Raw genomic sequence first — 20,326 nt, 5'->3', positions numbered from 1 at the left:
TTTTGCAAGAAACACATTTACACAAATAGGCACTGGCCTTAAAATATGCAAGCTTCAAAAGCTGAATATCACTTAAAATTTCTACTTACAGTGCAGAAAAGAAATATGTAAATCTGACGTGAAATTGAAAATGAACTGAAATGTAAACATTTTTTAAAAAAAAATACACAACCATACTCAGATAGACCACGTCGTCAGAACGAAAACTTCAACTAGTTGGTTTTAATGATAAAAGTTTCATACACATAAAAATGAAAATTCTGTACAGATAATTAGATTATAACTATTTATACTAAATTACAGTTTACTCATCGAAAGTAATAGTATCTCCTATAATCATATCTGATCTAATTTAATATTTGTTCCCACCAGTTCATATAGCTGAAAGTTTGGCGCTATAATGGCAGCATTTAGAATTGATATTTGTTTGTGTACATGAAAATTAATTTAAACGTAGAACATAACAAAGCACCTAAGTGCTGACAGAATTAAGACCAGAATACTAAAAAATTAGTTTTATTATTAATTTAATTTGAATTATTTCATTTCCTTAAAGTAAAAAATACTAATAGTGTATACATACTTAAAACAACTATAAGTGAATTTATGAAATATTTATGGTAGCCCAAGCAATGCCCGATCGTGCGCCAGCTTAGATTATAGGAGCATTATCTGACAGTTCTAAATGTTGATTTCTGAATCGAGAAGCATGGAAATGACATTGTATTTCCAATATTAAGTATTCAAATATGATTTGCTGCAATTAAAATGTTTAATTTCCTATATTTCCATTTTGACTCATATGAAACAATAGAATTATAAAACAAACGTATTTGAAGTTCAAATACTTTTCAATTAGTATTACTATTTTCTTACAAGTAAAATTGAGCTCAGAAAAAGCCAATGAAATGATGATGTTACAGCATGTGACTATCACAAAATCGACCAGCTCTCTTGAATATAGGCGGATTCAGGAAAAATCAGTTTGTAATGCAGTTTCTCATCGCATTATATGCGGAAATACAAGTGTATTCTTGTATTTAGTAGTTAAAAATGTTGGCTAAAAATGTGCAGAACTCTGTATTAGCATCTGTTATTGATTTAAAGTAATTAAAAAATATTTGCACAATGCCGCTTTGTGTTTTAGACTAACGCAACTTGAAAATATCCTCATGGCACAGCGTATTTTTAGTGGATTTTCCTGTTTATTTAGCAGTTATCTCCAAATAATAATAATAATAATAATAATAAAAATAAATAAATAAATAAATAAATAAATAAAAATAAAATAAAAATAAAAAAAGAAATTTTTATTTTGGAAAGTAGGAGAATGATTTGAAGATTTCCCCAAGTACAGTTTCTACTGTACAACAGATTGCAAAATAATTTCGCATTTTAATTTCAGAGAAATTCCATGCGGGACTTACATTTGAGAAACGATGAAATTTATTATGTTATAATTGAAAAAAAGCATTTGTCACAAATATTAAGTTTCACCAATAAGATATTTGCAGCAAAGTTTTGCTAGATTTAACCAACTTCTTGGTGAAACATTGAACTTTATTTTAAGTAATGCTGAACACAATCGAATGTTTGAACTGCACTCCAGCTATAGCTCCTAACTCTGAAAAATGTGTTGTTTTTTTAAGTGTGGAATTTTCCGTGTTATTTAAATCGCGCTGAAAAGCGTGTTGTTTTTCAGAGCGACGTGTTCCTGAATCCGCCCTTTGTCATGGAGTTGAGTTTGCGTTCGGACGACAACAACCACACCACTTAGAAGCGTTCCAAATCTTCCTTCTTACACGAACTGTCTGTCAAAGCTACATCACACCTGAGGGCAGTGGCTGACGTGGTGGTGACCACGGGGGTCGCGAGGGGTCCAGCGAGGAGACTAGTGGAGGGTGGAATGTCCAGCAGCAGGAGCCCGCCCTGTTGCTGTTGCTGCTGAGGCGACACCGCCAAAGTGGTGACCGGCGGTTGTCCCTGCGACGAGGACTGCTGTCGCTTCGACCTCTGCTTGAGGTGCACTTTGGCGTGCCGCTTCTTCTCGTCGCTGCGCGCGAACTTGCGTCCGCAGGTTTCGCAGGTGAAGGGCTTCTCGCCCGTGTGCGTGCGGATGTGTGTGGTGAGGTGGTCGGAGCGGCTGAAGGAGCGCATGCAGATGCGGCACTGGAAGGGCTTCTGGCCCGTGTGGATGCGGATGTGGCGCGTGAGCTCGTCGCTGCGCGAGAAGCGGCGGTCGCAGCTGTCGATGGGGCAGGCGTAGGGCCGCTCGTGCAGGGGCGTCTTGGAGGGACGGTTCGGGTACTTCCGGGGCTTGACCGGCAACAGCTTCAGAGGCACGCTGCTGCTCTGGTAGGCCTGGCTGAGGATCTCGTGGCCCTGCAAAAACCGACAAGACTCCATCACATCCTGGATGAAACAAAAGGTGACGAGTTACACAATCATCTTCGGAAGCACGAAGACTGCAACAACCCCTGATAGCACAACATGTCACGGTAAAGTTAAGGTGACGTCACAATGATAGCGCAGTGGCGGATTTACTGGTTTAGGGGCTCGTCGCAATGTGGTTTTGAAGCCTTCAAAGAGATCAACAGTACTATAGTGCATTCAGCGAGAATTGATAGTGGAAGTGGGCCAAATAGTAAGCCTCTTTGTTTACTTTCGCTATCAATTCTCCATGAATGCCTTATGCGTACATTATAAATTTATCACACGCCTTTTTTTATTCCCATCGGTGCCCTATGTCATAGAGGGCCCTCGCAATTGCGACATTTGCTACATGGTAAATCCGCCACTGTGGTCACGGTCACAAAATGACATAACTGTGACGTCTCACAGGCGCCACGTTGTGACACATTTGGGACATAATTCATAAGACTTCACTGCAGCAATTTATGACCGGTTACTTCATGACTTTGTGAAAACGTCACTGCAATGTCTCTTAGTGACGTCGAAACGGACTAACATTCAGAAGTTCTGCAACCTGACGATGACTTTACAGTGACGTTTCACGACCGTCACGCTATGAAGGCCCTTATGTGAGTATCACATGACTTTCACATAAGGGTTCCATGTCAGTCACTGTGCTATTAGGGATATCAATTTTCAACACACACATGGAACTTTTTAATCTTCTACTAGCGGAAGGTTAGACTACAATAGAAGTAGAAGAGTGATTTTAAAGTTCTACTAGACCGACTTTAAAAGACAAATATTAGTCATGCAACGTTACATCAAATTTTTAAACGTTCTCCTGCTAAAACATCAGAAACGTGAAGGGCTAAAAAAAAAATATATATATATATATGCATGCTATTTAAGTTTTTTCCCCATAAGACTAAACATTTGACACCCTATATCATGTAGAACAGATAAGGACAACTAGTGAAGAATGGGAACGTTTCCCTTTTAAACTGTATTTTTAAAGGCCCACAGAAAAATATAGACATTTATTTTTACTAGACATATCTATTAATCTCTGATGCCACTAAAGTGGAAGGGAAAAGAAACATTTCAAGTTCTCTAAAAGAGATTTGTCTGAAAACGTCGAAAGTTACTAGCAGCTAAAATTAATTTACGTATAGTCTGTAAGCATAGTTCGGCGCATCCCGTAAAAAGTTGGTAAAACTTGGATAAATAAGCAGTTAAGTTACCGCTCTAAGCCGTTGCTAAGACAGAATTATAGGCAGGTACGGACAGTTTACTTTTAATCCCGATTATGGGTGGAACTGGAGTATGAGTATCTGGATGTTATACTCGGGTTTTCTGTAAATGTTTTTTAGTTCTGCATTAGCTCTGACTACACAGTTAAATATAAGTTGAATGTTTCACCAAGAAATTAGCAAAAAAAAAAAAAAAGAGCTGCAATCATGTAATTGGTGATAAGTTTCACAAATGTGATGGTGTTTCCGATGCTTAACAGTTTGTAAAAGCACCATTTCCTTGGTGAAACTCATTACCAATAAGATGGGTGCAGCTAAATGTTAGCTAGACTTAACCAATTTCTTTGTGAAACATTGAACTTTCTCATTGGCAATAAGTTTCATTAATGTAATGGTGCTTTTGGTAGCCATCAGTTTTTACCAGTGAGATGGTTAAAGCTAAAAGTTTGCTAGAAATAACCAATTTCCTGATGAAACATTTTACATTTTCATTGGTGATAAGTTTCACTAATTTAATGGTGCGTTTCGTAGTCATCAGTTTCTAAAAGCACCATCACATTGGTGAAATTCGTCACCAATAACATGGTTGCAGCTAAATTTTGCTAGATTGAACCAAGTTCTTGATGAAGCATCGAATTTTATTTTTAACAGAGTATGGGATAGTAATTCGTAGTTTTGTGGTTCATATTATTTTGAATGAATGATCGACAAGTGAGTCTTACTTTGCTAGTGCTTTGATTGTACTCCGCCAGGGAGGCTGATGATGGGACACTCGTGAGCAGCATGGTGGTCGTGCCTTCCGCCGAAGAACAGGAGGATGCAACTGCTCCGGCCTCTTCGGGGAGGGGTTCCATCTTGGGGACGAGAATGGATGGTGAGAGGGAGAAGTCGGCCGACGTCGTCGTCCAGTGGTACTTGCCCGCACTCACGGAGGATGGAGAGGAGCGGTGGTAGACAATGTCGTCCGGATTGACGACTCCCATCAGATCGGACGTGGAAGACGTCGACGTCGAATAGGAGGGGGACTGCTGCTTAAGGGCGAAGGACACGGGGTCAAACTGCTGCTGAGACACAACGACTGCAAACTGGTCGAGCAGTTCCTGCTGCTGCTGCTGCTGCTGTTGCTCCTGATGAGAAGGACTCCCGCTCGAGAGGAAGGTGGCTTGTTGCTGCGCAGTGTCCTCGTCGTAGGGATGGTGGTGGTGCTGATGATGGTGGTGCAGTGGAGGCGTGGATGGCGGAGGTGGTGTAGGAGTGGACGTGGCCATGATGTTGATGAGGGGGGTCAGGAGGCTCTTCTCTGAGCCGGAGGACGGGCTGTGGAGCCAGTCGGAAGGGGAGAGCCCACCACCGGAGGCGGAGGACGAACAGGCCGACGTGACGGGCGTTGTGGCGGTGGTGAAGCTGCCCCGGTAGCTGATGCGGCCGACCGGGGAGTTGCTGTGACTGCCGGGGAACATAGTTCCCACACACTCCGTCCGGTCATTTAAGGGGTCCGCGGCCTCGGCTGCAAGAAAAACAGAAACTCATTACTTTCGTGCTCTTGGTTTCTAAAGTCATTCAAATCTTACTCACTACAACAACGCAGAGGAAAATGTTTTTTACAAAATCTCTGCTGACTTAGATTTGGGCAATTTCATTTTAATAGACCTATTATTTGCTGCTCTAAACACTTAACAAAGACTCCAAGTATGTTATATTATTTTCCAATGCATTAATTTTTGAAGACGGACACTATATAATGCAATTAAATTTTGAAGATATCAGAAACAATATTTAAATAATACTTTTAGGCTCATTAACGGACGTATCTTGTCCATTACTCTGCAAAATGTTTTATTTAAATATTGTTAATGGAAATCATCAAAATCTAATTGCATTTTATAGAAGTAGAGTTCATGTTATTCATGAAGTTCTTGCAATAAAATAAAAACATGGTATATTTGAAGTCTTTGTTGAGTATTTAGTGCAACGTATGTTGCCGTGACATTGCCCACTTTTGAGTTGCATACTAATTCTAAAATTGTAGATAAGTTTTCCTCTACCACGTAGAGTTTTTTCTCTGCACTTAACATGAAAGTGACCACCTTCCACTGGATTTCACACGAAGCCTTATTACGGCCTAATGTACTTCTTGTGGCTGACATTAACGTCTTTATTTAAAATAAAGTGTTTCTCTTCCGAAATATTATTGCTATTATTTGTGACAATTTTTAATTCACGGCAAAAATATTTCTGTGAGGAATCTAAAATAATTCCGTGTTTATCAGAAACACAAAAATACATTAAAAAAAATAGTGTTAGCAATGTATGCAATTATTGCTCACCTAAATATATTTTTTGGACTATTTTTTTAAATTTTACCTCATATTCCTCCTTTGGTTCAAAGTTACTCTATGCAGCAAGGTTACTTTGAACCTGGTTATAAATTCATCTTAGGTGGTTTTAAATTAATTATTATTTTTTAAACTTTGGATACAAATACAATATTTTAAGGGGAGTGAGTCGGTACTCTGTATACGTGAAATGCTAAAGTGGAGTAACCTTTATGTACCTTTTTCTCAAAAAGTGCTCATGGTAGAAGCTTACAATTGTCTTAGTGTTTTGAAGAGACATTTTTAAAAGCGTACTGAAGCGAAATTTTAAAGCAATTCTGTTTATTTCAAATTTATAAAATTTTAATTTAATTTTTTTAAAGAAGCACTTGCACAACCTTACAATCTTAAGGCGTAAGATTTACGTTTCCAGCTGCCAATTTTTTTCGCAAAAAATTTGAAATTTCATAACATTACTCAGAAAATTACGATTCAACAGTTTCAGATTTTAATATCAAAGAATTTATTTTAAAGTATAATCTGTTAGTTCATTAATTTAGAATTATTTCGTGAAATTATAGTTAATTAATTAAACTAATGAAGCCAATTTGTGATTATAATTGGGGTTATTAGTTATGTGATAATTAATTACTAAGTGGTGATCCACAACTAACCCTAAAAACTGAGCACTTGACCCTTTTCAGAGTTTTCAAAAATGCATACCATTGAGAGGCATTCATTATATTCAATTGATAAAGACAGATAGATTGATTCTTTTATAAAAGATGCCGTTTCTTAAACACTAAAATAAAATATTTTTAAGGAAATTTTGAAGTGTGAACTTGCACTGTAAATGTAGCTTCACTATCTTATCCGAAGTAGGACCAACTAGCAGGATTTACATGTTAAGCGCAGGTTACATTCGATCAACAGAAAACGCCGTCTGCAAACCATCAGCCACTAAAAACCTTAACCAAAAACTATTCGATTTCGTTACGCTTTTCCGAAAATCACTGCAATTTGATTAGTTATGTTCATTGTTGGTTGTGGTTTGCAGTTGCCACTTGGCAGTAAACAGATTGGAACGACTGCATGAATTGATATGCTTTGCATCATAAAGCAACATAATAAATAAAAAATACTTAATAATAATGATAATATAAACTCATCTCCGTTTATTATGATCACTGCACAAGGATCTGTTTAAGCGAGGCAACAAAATATGGCATTTCATCATACTTTAAATATATTCAGCTGAACGGAGTAAAGTGAAGATGAATAAGAAAAATTTGTTTTTACAAATTTTTTAGAAATTTATAAATAAAAGAAAGCTACAGATGACAATAAGCAGTTATATAAAAGTAAAATATTACCATGAAAAACGTTTTAAGTAATTGCATAAGAAAAAAAAATTGTGCTCATTTCTTCGAACACTAGATACTATAGCAAGTACTTGAAAAACAATATAATTCTGTTTCACATTATAGTTTCTGAAAATCGCTTAATTTCGGTGTAAAATACATCAGGAGTTATAGATGTCGAAAAAGTTAGTAAAACTTTTCCTGCTTAAGCTACTCTACATTAAGATGCAAAATAATTTTATTAATGATAAAAAAATGATAACATGTGAAGTTATATTAAGTTGTAAGAATAGCTACTTCGAGTCAATAAGTTACACCACAGCATAACGAGTGAAAATATATTAATTAAAAAAGTATGCTTCAGTTATTGATATGATTGCATAATTTGTATCTTTTAACTGAGAGCACTTATTCTTTGCTCAGAATTGTCATCTGCAAGCAAAAATAATTTAAAAAACCTTTGTTTAAATAAGCTGTCGAGTAGATTTTGCAAACAATCACTAAGCAAGTTAAAATATTGCACAGACATGTTCAATGCTTATTTAAACTTAGCTGTTGTAATTTTCATAAATCTTAATGTAACAATTAAGAGAATTAGTATACAAAGTCAAAATAATAAACGAATGTGTATGATTTTTAGTTTAATTTCAAAAATAATCCTGTTAAAATTACAAAAAAAAAAAAAAACATTAGGTAAAATATACAACTTAAGCGACATCGAGTTCATTCTAATCACAATATATTTATGATACCAGAGCAAAAGCACCCATTTAAAGCTTTATTTTAATGCTTAAAAATCAATAATAGCAGAGTTAAAGCTTTGATTTAAAGTTTAATTAATGTTTTGTAAGGTATTTGTTACAACACGTTCAAAAGATTTAATAGAAGTTTTATTTTTTGAAACTTTGCATTTTTTAGTTCATAATGTCTACCAATTTACATATACTTTTTTTAAATAAAAATATCGGTTGGTTAAGATTTGAGATAACTAGGTTGGATACGAAAAGCTGCAAACAGCTGGGCGTCAACACAGGATCCACAATTAGAAAAATGTGTAGCTTAATGATACCTTGAAAACATAAATGTCACTTCAGATATGTATGAAAATCATTTAAAAATGATTCCTATTTTTGTCGAAATAGTCAAGTATCCTTTATTTTGTAATTTAACTGAACTGTACGCATCGTTTATGGTTGCCATCTAATGTTTATGATTTTTTTATCTTTTGTTTTTGACTCGAAAGATGGTTATAAATTGGTTACATCATAAAAAAATATGACTTTTAAAGTAGTCTTGACGTTTAGAAAATATATGTTTTCATTTGAACTACAGAAATGTAACACAATTATAAGCAGGATACAGAATATATATTAACTTGCATTTCAACATCGTTAATTAGAGCAGTGATGTTTCTCCAATGTATGCAATATAAGAAACAGATTTCGACACCACATTAGTTTAGGTTATTGCATAAAAAAAAACTTTCAAATTGCATTAGTTTCTTAAAATATGAATGCAACTGTTGACTAAATATCTGGTTAAACATTTTCAACTAGTGAGTAGCTGCATACATCAATTGTTTCATTCAGCAGTTTTTAAATGGATTCACTCAAAGCACAATTGTGAAACAGCAATTTACTTCCCCAATATGCGCAGTACGAAGGCGCAATAACTTTACCATAAATCGGAATACATATTAATTACTTTTAGCACACAAATTAATAATCCAGATCGTAATATTAATCATCCAAATGCAATAGTTATGCGACATGGTTTGAAAAAAGGATTTTTTCAATTCCCAGGTCATCTTCAATAAAAATCAATGGCGGTTGAGTAAGTTCGTTACCGGATAAACCCATTCATGAATTTGGAAAGCAGAGAATTGAGAACACTAAGCAAAAGCAAAATGAATTGCATTATAGAAGTAACAAGCAAGCAACAAACATAAGTCTTATCAGTTGATTTTTGCAGTAGAGTTAATTCCACTACAAATAAATCTCCAAAAGCAATTTTCGTGGAAAATATTTAGAACATGCGACACACATGGGAGTCGTTGTCCAAAAGCAATATTCCAACAATGACAGCGATCTTGTATTCTAGTAATATCAATTCAATCAATAACGACAAATTTCAAGATATTTTACAGGTATGCCTTTTGCAAGAATCAGGGGATGGATGTGGGTTGAGATAGCTCATGGGGTGCAACGACCCCTGGGGTGAGGTAAAGACATATGCCAGACGAGTTGAGAAGGTAAACACTGTATCGAATAAATGATGCTTACTGGCGAGCGGTTGTCCTCAGGAGGGTCGTAAGGTGTCATCATCGGAAATCGTCCTCATTGTCGTAGAAAAATCAAAACAAGAGGAGAGATGGAATAGGGATTCTTCGGAGGCTTCCCCCATCCCGTTCGAATTTGGAAGATCCGGAGAGAACGCCTTCGCGCGTGGCTATCATTCGCCGGCAGGCAGGTTGCTGGTAAGCTCGCTCTATCCCTGTTCCGCGGAAAACTCCCACGCAGACGATCCGTACACAGCGTGGGAGTTTTTTATCCCGAGGATGCTAGTGACGGGACGGTTGGGGGCGCTTCGGACGGCAGCTGACTACTCGATTCTCTTCAACAGGTGGAAAAGTGCGCTCCTCTGAGGGTTCAGGAAGCAAGTACCTTGACATTTCGAGTGAGGAGGGTTGAGATTATCTGTTGGGGACTTTCTGAGAAGGAGTTCTTAAACTAATAGGATGAAGAAGTTCATTCGTCTTCAGAGGGAATTCATTAATTGTTGATAAATGACTTTTTTCTTTCAGATTTTCCAATATTGGTGAAGATATTACGGCAGCACGACATATTATAATAAATATATATCTATATATAGTGGCGTACCTAGCATGGGCGACACCTGGGGTGGTAATATGTGGTAATTCCCCCCCCCCCTACAAACGCGAAAAAAAAAAAGGTTTTAATGTTCGATGAAAGCATGCATATTTACACACTTTTCAGAAACTGCTACATTTGTGTTATTAGGAAATTTTAAGTATGTTAATGAGCAAAAGACAAAAAAAATTATGAACGCTGTTTGTATACCCTAGATGCAAATGTGCAGGGTCGATGCAAGGTATCTCAAACACAGGGGCAAATAATGGATTTCAGATTTTGGTTTGAGAGGAAGTCACTAAGTTTTGACAAGATGATCCTAATCCTGATTATATTATTTACTCCATGATGTGAAATAGGGGTCACGGAGGCACGTGAGTCTCCTTCCCTCCTAGGAAAACTTTCAAATTTGTAGTCTTAAAAATGCATTTTAGTTTTATATTTTTCAAAAACTTGTAATTCTACTTTGGGTCTCATCCCCCAGACGGGTTGAACCCGGGGCGGATCGCCCCCTCGCCTCCCCATTGCGACGCCACTGATACTATATTTATCTGTGTGTGTGTGTGTGTGCGCGCGCGGATAAAAAATTTTGAAACAAATAAGATAACATAAAACGATAAATACAGAAATAAATAGAAAACTCTGAAAAACTAAATTTTCCATTCATTCTTTCCAATTTACTAATTTTTTTTCAACTACTATATAACGCACCTTAGTTTCAAAGGAATTATTATTGATAATAATATTTTAAACATTTATTATTAGATTTAAATGATTGACTAAGAAGATATATTTTTTAATGGTTTATTAAACCGAACTGACATTTTAAAATCCAAAAAAATTGTCAACCAGTTTTCTCTACACCCTGATATTTTGAAGAGGGAGATAATGTCTAATCTAATACGGGACCTTTTTATGTCAGTTTCGAGTATAAGATGCACAAGAAGTTTTGAGCCTACTTCTTGAAGAAAAGTATCGTTTTACAGTCCGTGAAGCACATAGATGCATAAATAAATATATAAATGTTATTTTATCAAAACGTAAAAGGTCATTATCAATAAAACTTGAAATTTAACGCATTATTGAAGGATAGGATAAGTCGGAGTTCAATTGGTTGCTTTTCGTTATTCGTACTATTTTTTAAACGAAATTTCCCAAACGAATACACCAATATTTAAGGTTTATGTCACTCTAGACGTTTTATCAAATATTAGGTCCTTTTCAAAAATTAGAGAAATTTATAATAAGATATATTTACTTTTTAAAGATTAATACGTAGAACTGTTACCGCCTTATTTCAACAGATAAAATACGCACTAGCTTTAATCTGATCCAGCATCGAAATAATAAGCTCTAAAAAATGTTTTATTCTAAAAACACAAAGCTACCACAATTTTAATATCGTGCATGTATTTCCAGACAAGGAATTTCGCAGGACTTTTCGGTTACTAGATTTTGAATTATTGTTATAATTTATTTAACGAAATCAAAGTAACAGTAGAAACTATAACAATTGTCTTTTTTCACAAAATTACGATGAAATTTTTTACTGACAGAAAATATAAAATATCACATTTTATATGACATATTTGGGTTATGTTTTGACAGATTATTTTAACGGTAAAAAAATTGAAGTAACTACTTAGAAATTGTTGCTGAACAAATTTTATCTTTGTCGCTTTTGTTTAAGCTTTCGATTCACAAAACTAGAACGATACATGTTTAACAATATCATTAATATCTTGATTTAAAAATTATTGGGGATAAATTGTTTGAAAAAAAAAAAAAAAAAAAAAAAACCTGGACGTATTGGTACGGGCAAGATATTTTTCCAGAAAAATAATTTTTTAATTTAGAAAATTTCTTTCGTATTTTTAAAAGCAAATGATTGCTTGTTTCAAAAATACTTTTACACATTAACAGCAATTAAATCTAGTTTTGACACTCAATAGCATATAAAGCATCCAATCAGCACTAAAGTTTATTCTTCGCAAAGTTTAAATCGCAGTGATAAAAATGAATAAATTATCTTTTCACCTGAATTTGTTTTTGAATTTTAAGCTTGTGTTTAAATTCAGTACATTTAACTCTTGAAAATTTCTGTGCAACTGACTTCTCTTTTGTAACTTTTTTTTAAAAGCTTCTCTTGGATGCTTAATTCCGTATATGTACCAACTAAAATAAATTTACCAACTAAAATAAAATTTTCTAATACGTTTTTTAAGAAATTAAGTTTAAGCTAGACCTTCCAAAGTTATCAAATATTTGAAGTTTCACTTCACAATTTTCAGCTAAAATTTATTTTTATAAAATATTAAGTTAGAATTGCTTTTCTTCCAAACTTGCTAAACTTTTCTTGCTAACTTCAAAGGGGTTTTCCCCTTCGAAGTTAGCTAAAAATCACTTTTCAATTGCTAACTACTTAAAGATGCGCTCACAGGAATTTTCAATTGTTTTATTAATTAGAAACAGCATTTATACAGATCTACTTTTGGTTTGAATTTGCAAGAAGTTTTTTTTTTTTACTTGATAGTTAACTTTTAAGATTTCAATCACAGATTCGGTATAACTATCTTTTGCTCATTTTAAAACTTAAAGTTCCTTTTAAAATCCTTTACCGAAAAAAATGGGAAATAAAATAAAATTTTAAGTTGGAAAATTTTTAAGTTCTGCCCCTATCAATTATATCCTTTACAAGCCACCAAACATCAATTAAATATTACGTTTTTAAAATGTTTTCAGATGTGTCACTATTTTTGCCAGCCAGCGATGCCTTATTTTTACCCAACCTACCATTAATGCAAATGAAGGGTTACGGGGAAGAACGATCAAAGTCCATTTTTCTAAAAAACTCCCGTTAACCTATGTTATTATTACAGACAGTTGATTATTACAGACAGTATTCAAGAGAAACATTATTCAGGCAAGAATCATCCTTGTGAGTGAGTTTAACTGTGAAGAATGAGGCTAACTTGGAAATGATTCGAGAATTTAGACTCCAAAACGTAATGAGGGAAATTTTAGCATGGTGGACTATGATCATTCTTCCCCGTGGCCCTTCAAATGTAATAAATCATATTGCTTTTGCAGGTTGCGTATTTTAGTTAATGGCAAATCTAGAATTGAGTTATGTTTCAGAAGATGTATCCTCGACACATACAGCAAAAATATTCTCAACGGGCAAACTAAAGATATTTCAAAAAATCTTAACGTTACCTGGATAACGCCCCATATAATGACTACTTCTGACTCTTCTGTAATAGTGGGCATCCTGAGGAACCGCAGGTGTCCGACGAGGAACAGGCGAAGGCCACCAAGGGTTGTACCCCGGGTGACTGACTGGATGTACCGGGCTTTGGCAAGGAGCGAATCGCCTGCAACAATTGTCCACTTGAGCCATCGGCATGGCGGTTCTACGGTTCGGGGGGCCCTCGATTGGGGCCCACGGGTACGTCGGAGCACCGGTACGTGGACCCCGATGCTGGTCCAGTGTTAGCACCTTGCTGAGTTGGAAGCAACTTTGGAAAGTGGGCTTATTCCTGCACAATTTTTTTTAACGGAAGATTTTTACCAGTGTGCAATAATCCTTGGTTAAACAGTCAGCTAGTTTTCAGCACGTCTCTGATTTAGAAGCAACTATCGAATAGTGCTTGTTCCTTGACAATATTTTTTTACTCCTTGGTTAAATAACTAGTGTCATTCAAAAAGCATTTTCATCACATTGCTGAGTTGGAAGTAACTTCGGAAATTGCTGATTCCTTCACTATCAATTTTTTAACGGATGATGTTCCTAGTATGACAATCCTTGATTGACAATAATCCTTGGTTCAATAGTAACTCCTTGGATAAATAACTAGTGTCATTCAAATAGCATTTTCATCACATTGCTGAGTTGGAACTGACTTCGGAGAAATTGCTGATTCTCTCGTTCACTATGAATTTTTTAGCGGAAGATGTAGCTAATATACAATAATACTTGGTTAAATTGTTAGATAAAGTACTATCTTTTATATAGCGTTTTTATGCTCTGTTTAATAGTTTGTGAGCAAAATGTCATTAAAAATAACTCTTTTCCGAGTTTTAAAGAACATTATTCGATAAAGTATTCTGCACCAAGCACAACGAATATTCTAACGATAATTATGAAACATTAGTGATTTAACTAAACATATTTCGCCACAAAATACCGCACTCTCAACGTACTCCTAAACATCGTGACGACAAAACCGTTGTATTCTGATGTACGTTCGAAATATGTTGGCTCAATATAAATACTTTTAGACAGATATTAACAAAAGTTTTCTTTGCCGCAACAGTTGGTACAAGATAAGATTTCTTTCTTTAAAGACTCATGTTTTGAATGGAATGACAGCTTCATAGTGTTAATTTTTTTCCAAATAAAGAAGTTCAAAACTGATTACCAAACAAAGTTTACAAACAAACATGATAAAATTAACTTTTTGATAGTTGATCTAATAAATAAAACTTAAAGTCATGAAAAAAAAAAAAAAAGAAACATATCTTAAGAGAAAAACATTTTTTCAACGTAAACTATATTTTATTTTTCAAGGAACAAATTACTCTTTTTATATTGTAATTGTATTCCTGGTATGTGGACTTGAAATGTTGTACTCAGTAACATCAGCGAACAAATTTTGGTACAAGAAATTTTATGGTTTTCTTCTAAGCGATCAGCACAATGTTTTCTTCTTTTTTAGTAAAATATTATTAAATTCTGTAATCTGAGGAACAAATTTTTCTTTCAATTATATGATGCTATCCAAGATATGTAGACTTGAAAACGTTGTAGACAGCAACATCACCGAACCTAATTTTCTTTTCGCAAATAAATCTCGATGATCTGCTTGCTAAGGAGACTTTTTCCACAAAAATCAGAAGATGCAGATGAATTCCCGAAGAATCAGCAGCCCATGGAGAGATGTTGTTCACTCGAAGACATGCGCAATGTGGACCACGAACACAACATCCGAAGATCACCAAAACACGTGCGAGTCAAAATCAGCCCACTCCTCCCTCGCTGCTGACGCGCAGTCGATCACACCGGATGGAGTTTCGCGGGCGCAACAGGTTTCCCGAAGAGCGGGATGCTCCTACCACATCTCTCTCTCAGCCTCAAAAGCACGTGTGACAACAGGTACCAAAACGACCGACGGAACCCGTCTACTGGGGGCACAAACCTGACCTCGAGGATGCCCACGATTGGTCAAAACTAGAAGAGGCCACACCTCCTCCGAAAACTTTTTGAACGTCTTCCCTTTTTTGTTCGTGTTGTTTCATCCCGTGTCATCAAATAAGGAACGGGTTGGAGCGAAGAAAGAAGCGCACAAATAAACAAACAGAGCCATAATATCGCTCTGAGATCATCATCAGCCGTGGCAGAACGTGGGAAGGTGAGCGCCCCCCCCCCCCTTTCTACTCAAAGAATATAAACAATCCTCACGTTATCGCTACTATCGATATTGCGGTTGTTAAAGCGTTGTTACTGCCGCTCTTATCGATGGAAGTTGTTACAAATAAATAAATGACAGATAAGGGGAAGAGGAAATGATTTTAGAAATTATTATCTGTGGGCTTCACTGAATTGCTCTTGAAATTCAGAAAATGCCCATTATAAACATTATTGCTGAAGCGAAAATGCTGAATGTTTAATCTAGAAGTGTGCAAGTCAATATCAATAAACGAACTAATGATGTTTTACGCGTCAATAAAATTCAATTTTCTACTAGATAAAACCACTAGTAGTTGATATCACACCAGTAGTTGACACTTATAAAAAATAAATTTACGACAGAAACTCAGACGCTGAAGATCGGTTAAGATTAAGCTGAAAACTAAGCATTGCACATTTCAACACTGTTTTAAATTTTTGTACAATTTTATAATTTCTCTTGTTAATTATTTTTTTTTCGTAAGTGTTAACTACTCGTGCAGTGTCAACTACTAATATGGGTGTCAACTACGGTTGGTTTTATCTCACATATGTTACACACGCAATCACCAATCATTTACCCCTTGTTACTTTTAATTTCTTATTTTGTTCGAAATAATATGAAATATATTTCCCACTTCTCTAAGAGTCTTTTTTTCTGTTCCAATGCTTACACTATTCCACATGACTGTTCATATGAAAATTTTCATATGTAATTAAATGTCCCATCAATATAAATGATTTTTTAAACATTTTCATGAAAATATACACGAGCTTAAAAGGTTTTTAATTTTGTTGTCAGGGTGAGATAAAAATTCAAGTATGGTGTAAAAAGCCCTTCTCTCTTCAGAAAAAGATTTTATTTCCAGTTTCATAATTAAATAATTGTGACTTTTTTTCTTAGTAGCACTGTTCTTTCTAATTTTAAGCTGTTATTCAAATTTTGTAATTGATTTTCGAAATAATGTAGATGCATTTGAAAAAAAAATGTAATAATACTTTCTAACGAGTTTAATATAATGATAACAATAATCGCAATAAAATACTTAATAGTAAAAAAAAAATAGTCGTGTAAAATTGTGAAATGATTAATAAAATTTTTAATTCAGCGCATAAAAACTATTTTTTGTATGCATAAAAACTTTTTTTTGCAGGCATAAAAAAGAATAAGCACTAAAATATAAAAACATTCTATTCATATAAAATTGATTATTCAAAAAACTTAAATTTCATACATTTGTCAATTTTAGTTTCTTAAATATCGAAAATGGTGTTAGTTTCATAATAGAAAATATTTACTCCTGCCAAAGAATTGTGCATGAAACGAAAAAGTAAAATCAAGCAGATAGCTTAACTTTTGCGTAAATCGTTATTATATAATCAATACTCAAAACACTATCTCTCTCCTCCCCTAACAACAATGATTTGTTTCCCAGAAACCTATAATGAAGTTATCACCTGAAAAGCGTGTGTATTTTCCTCTTTTCCAATTTGCTCCAACGATTCTGCGAAACAACCCCAACTACTTTATATTCGTCTGGAATAATATAACATCATATCCCCACTTTAGGATTTGTTTTTACTCTTCCTTCGGAAGTTATGAGAGCAAACATAATTGCAGGTGTACCTACTTAGCTGTTCCGCCTGCTTTCCGTAATAATTTCTTGCTATTTTTTTATGTACCCCCCCTCCCCCCCCCGCTTGTCGTTTCGAAGAATAGGTTAAGTGTAGCATTCTCCTAAAACTGTTCCCCAGTTGACATTTTACAAATACTCCATTTTCATTATACCTAATGTCAAACAGCCTTGCGCGTTTGCCTCTTAAAGGTCAATGTATGTACATTTTCTTTGCTTGTTCAACTGGCCTATGGTAAATGTCAAGTTTGTTTTTGAATTGCGTACGGCAGTTACCAGTTTCAGACGCAAAGTACTAAACATTTGTAAGCGGATTTCCTTTCTAGAATTATACAATGTTTCAAAATTCAACGTATGCTATTCAAAATATTTGATTTTTTTTCGAATTTTGACCTAACTATGTGAGGAGGGAGTTTCCAAATTTAAAGGTAGATAGATACATGTATTTAAACTCTATATTCATAAAATAATTATTTGAGACAAAATGTAAAATTTATTTAAACAATAAAACTATAAAATAAAAATATTTCTAAATAATTTAGTATTTCAGTTGTTATTTACATTTTAAAGTTAGTATTTACGTTGTATTGTACATGCTGTAAATTTTTCGTTTAAAACGCTTAATGAAAAATAATGCTTATGTTAAAAAGTACAAATTATTTCATTTTATCTAATGAGATCAGAAAAAAATATGTTATAAAGTTAGTTAAAGTGTTAAACCTGATAATATAATATTCCTGCCAACAAAAATTATCTTTCCTATCAAAAAAAAAAATATTATCGGAAATTCTGTTGCAGGGCAGATAAGCAAACGTTTTGATTCTAGGTTTGCTTCGCTATGTCTTCGGTCTCACTTTCTAATTGAAATGTATTTTGTTTAAAGGGCGTAAGGCAACATACGAACAGTGTTGATTTACGCCCAAAAAATAAAATTGATTCAATTCTCCAACACTTTTTCTCCAGTTAATCCTAATTTTAATACCATACATATCTCAACGAACATTAATGCTTCTAAACTTTTGAATCTCTCCATATATTTTTTAATTTAGTATTCCATTTTTCAAGTTCTTCAATTTTTATTTTGAGCCTTTCTGAATTTTCATTTGATATGGGTCCGACTAAAGTCGCAGAAGTGTCACTTAACCAAGACTTTTGAACTATGCTTAACTTTCTTCAATCCTAAACCTTAACTTTTTTAGTTCTCTTGTTCTTAAATCCAGTCAAATTTCCGCTAACATTAGATTAGACGGGAATCTGAAGAAATGCAGGGTCTTCAATTTTTTTTAAACGGTCCTGATGTTTCTTTACTTTTAACCCTACTTTAGCAGCATAATTTTCCAAGATTTACTCCGCTTTGCCAGAATTTTATAGAAACTTCAACTTTTTATAACTTTTAAAGTTCGCAGAATATATTTTTTTAAATTAATAGCCTGCTTTTTTAAAGATTGTTTCCGATTTTTAAATAATATACTGAGCTAAGTCTTACGTCAAATAAATGTCGGTTCTATTTTTATCGAAGCCTTTCCATATTTAAGACTCTTTCACTGCTTGCATTACCACACTGCTTTTATTTTCATCTTTCTGACGTTTAGGGAAACAGTTGATTATAAGTAAAGAAAAGGGGGAAAACACGGACAAAACTCCTTTAGAGGGAGTTCCTAACAGCAACCTTCATGTTGAGAATTATTTTTCTAGTAATACTTACTGCCATCCTTTAAAACGGAAAGGATGCAGAATTGATCCTGGATATTTTGAAAAATGATTCTTAGGTAGGAAACATTTTTAAACGGATTTTTTTTAAACTTATTGGTAATAAAATATATTGTAATCAATATAGTTTACGTCATTTAAAATTAAAAACCATGCAATGAGATTTGAAGAATTGTTTTTACAAACGGATTTAAAGAATTGTCTTTACAAACAGACGTTTTTAAAAAATCTCGTCCCCCCCCCTTCTCCTGAAAATATTATTGCAGGTGAAGGGTAAAATTGGGAATGAGAAAATTCTTTAACTACCAGTAACAGTCTCATTATTAGGCCCCTTTTATAAAAAAGTGGCAATTTTTTTTTACAAGTCAAAGTGATAAACAAATATAGTTTCATTTGTTTGAATTATTAATCCTAAAAACAGGAAATTAATGTAAGCATTATATTTTTGATAAATTTGTTCATAAAAGCTGCATTTTGATTAGAGTGGGAACGATTTTATCAATTAAATATACTTCATGCATTTTGTACACTGAAATGTCACTAGCCTATTTTTTGAGGTGGTGATCAGTTTGTAATTTATAGAAAATTTTTAACCGCCACTTGTTTTCATTTAACCGCCCTGTAGTCGGTGACGACCATTAATTGTTCAAGATTACTTGCAAGAGCTCACGTGATCTTGGAAAACTTTGCGTTATGTAATCGTACCAAACTGTGTCTTGTTAGAATTCAAAAGTACCAAAATTTCAAAGAAAAATTTAGATAAAAAGGTTTTGTTGGCAGGAATGGAGAAAGAAAAAAAGTTTGGTAGTCAAAGAACTCAAAAATACACACCAGAATTCCATGGAATGCGGAGCGAATCAAGCAAGGCGTCGCAGCTCCGGAAGTTCCGGCATTTGTCCGGATCAAACATGTCTAGAATAATAACCGAAGCTGGGGCTTTAGGTAAATGTATAAAAGTGTGAAAAATAGCAATCTAAAAATACTATAAATATAAATACTTTATTATTATTATTATTAGTATTATTATTATTATTATTATTATTATTATTATTATTATTATTATTATTATTATTATTATTATTATTGTTATTAAAATAAAGAATAATTTTAATGATTAGTAATGATAACAATATTAAAAACCAGTTGTATTTTTATCAGTAAAAAAAAAAGAATTCTAACGTTACATAGCGTTTGTAATTTTTTTCATTCGCCACAAGATTGCAACTTGCGAATCATCATGGCGAAATAATAACATGATGGATGCACACCATCGAAATGATACTGTCGATAGTTGAATAGCATGAAAGCATCGATGTATTTTG

At 34.2% G+C, this 20,326-nt stretch overlaps 1 protein-coding gene across 1 annotated transcript in view; it reads right to left on the bottom strand.

Annotated features, from left to right (window-relative positions):
• Positions 1–1,773: 1,773 nt before the first annotated feature.
• LOC129230371 (E3 SUMO-protein ligase EGR2-like) overlaps positions 1,774–20,326 on the bottom strand; it is a 35,900-nt gene continuing 17,347 nt past the window's right edge. Inside the window, exons 2-4 of the mRNA XM_054864770.1 lie at positions 19,836–19,916; positions 4,388–5,172; positions 1,774–2,382 (exon numbers count right to left, since the gene is read on the bottom strand). Of these exons, the coding sequence (XP_054720745.1) occupies positions 1,774–2,382; positions 4,388–5,172; positions 19,836–19,916 (1,475 nt within the window). The remainder of the gene's footprint in view (positions 2,383–4,387; positions 5,173–19,835; positions 19,917–20,326) is intronic.

Source organism: Uloborus diversus, chromosome 9 (genome assembly GCF_026930045.1).
Source record: "Uloborus diversus isolate 005 chromosome 9, Udiv.v.3.1, whole genome shotgun sequence".
Taxonomy (NCBI): Eukaryota; Metazoa; Arthropoda; class Arachnida; order Araneae; family Uloboridae; genus Uloborus; species Uloborus diversus.
The sequence above is the reverse complement of the archived record's forward strand: the minus strand, read 5'-3'. Positions and strand labels throughout refer to the sequence as shown.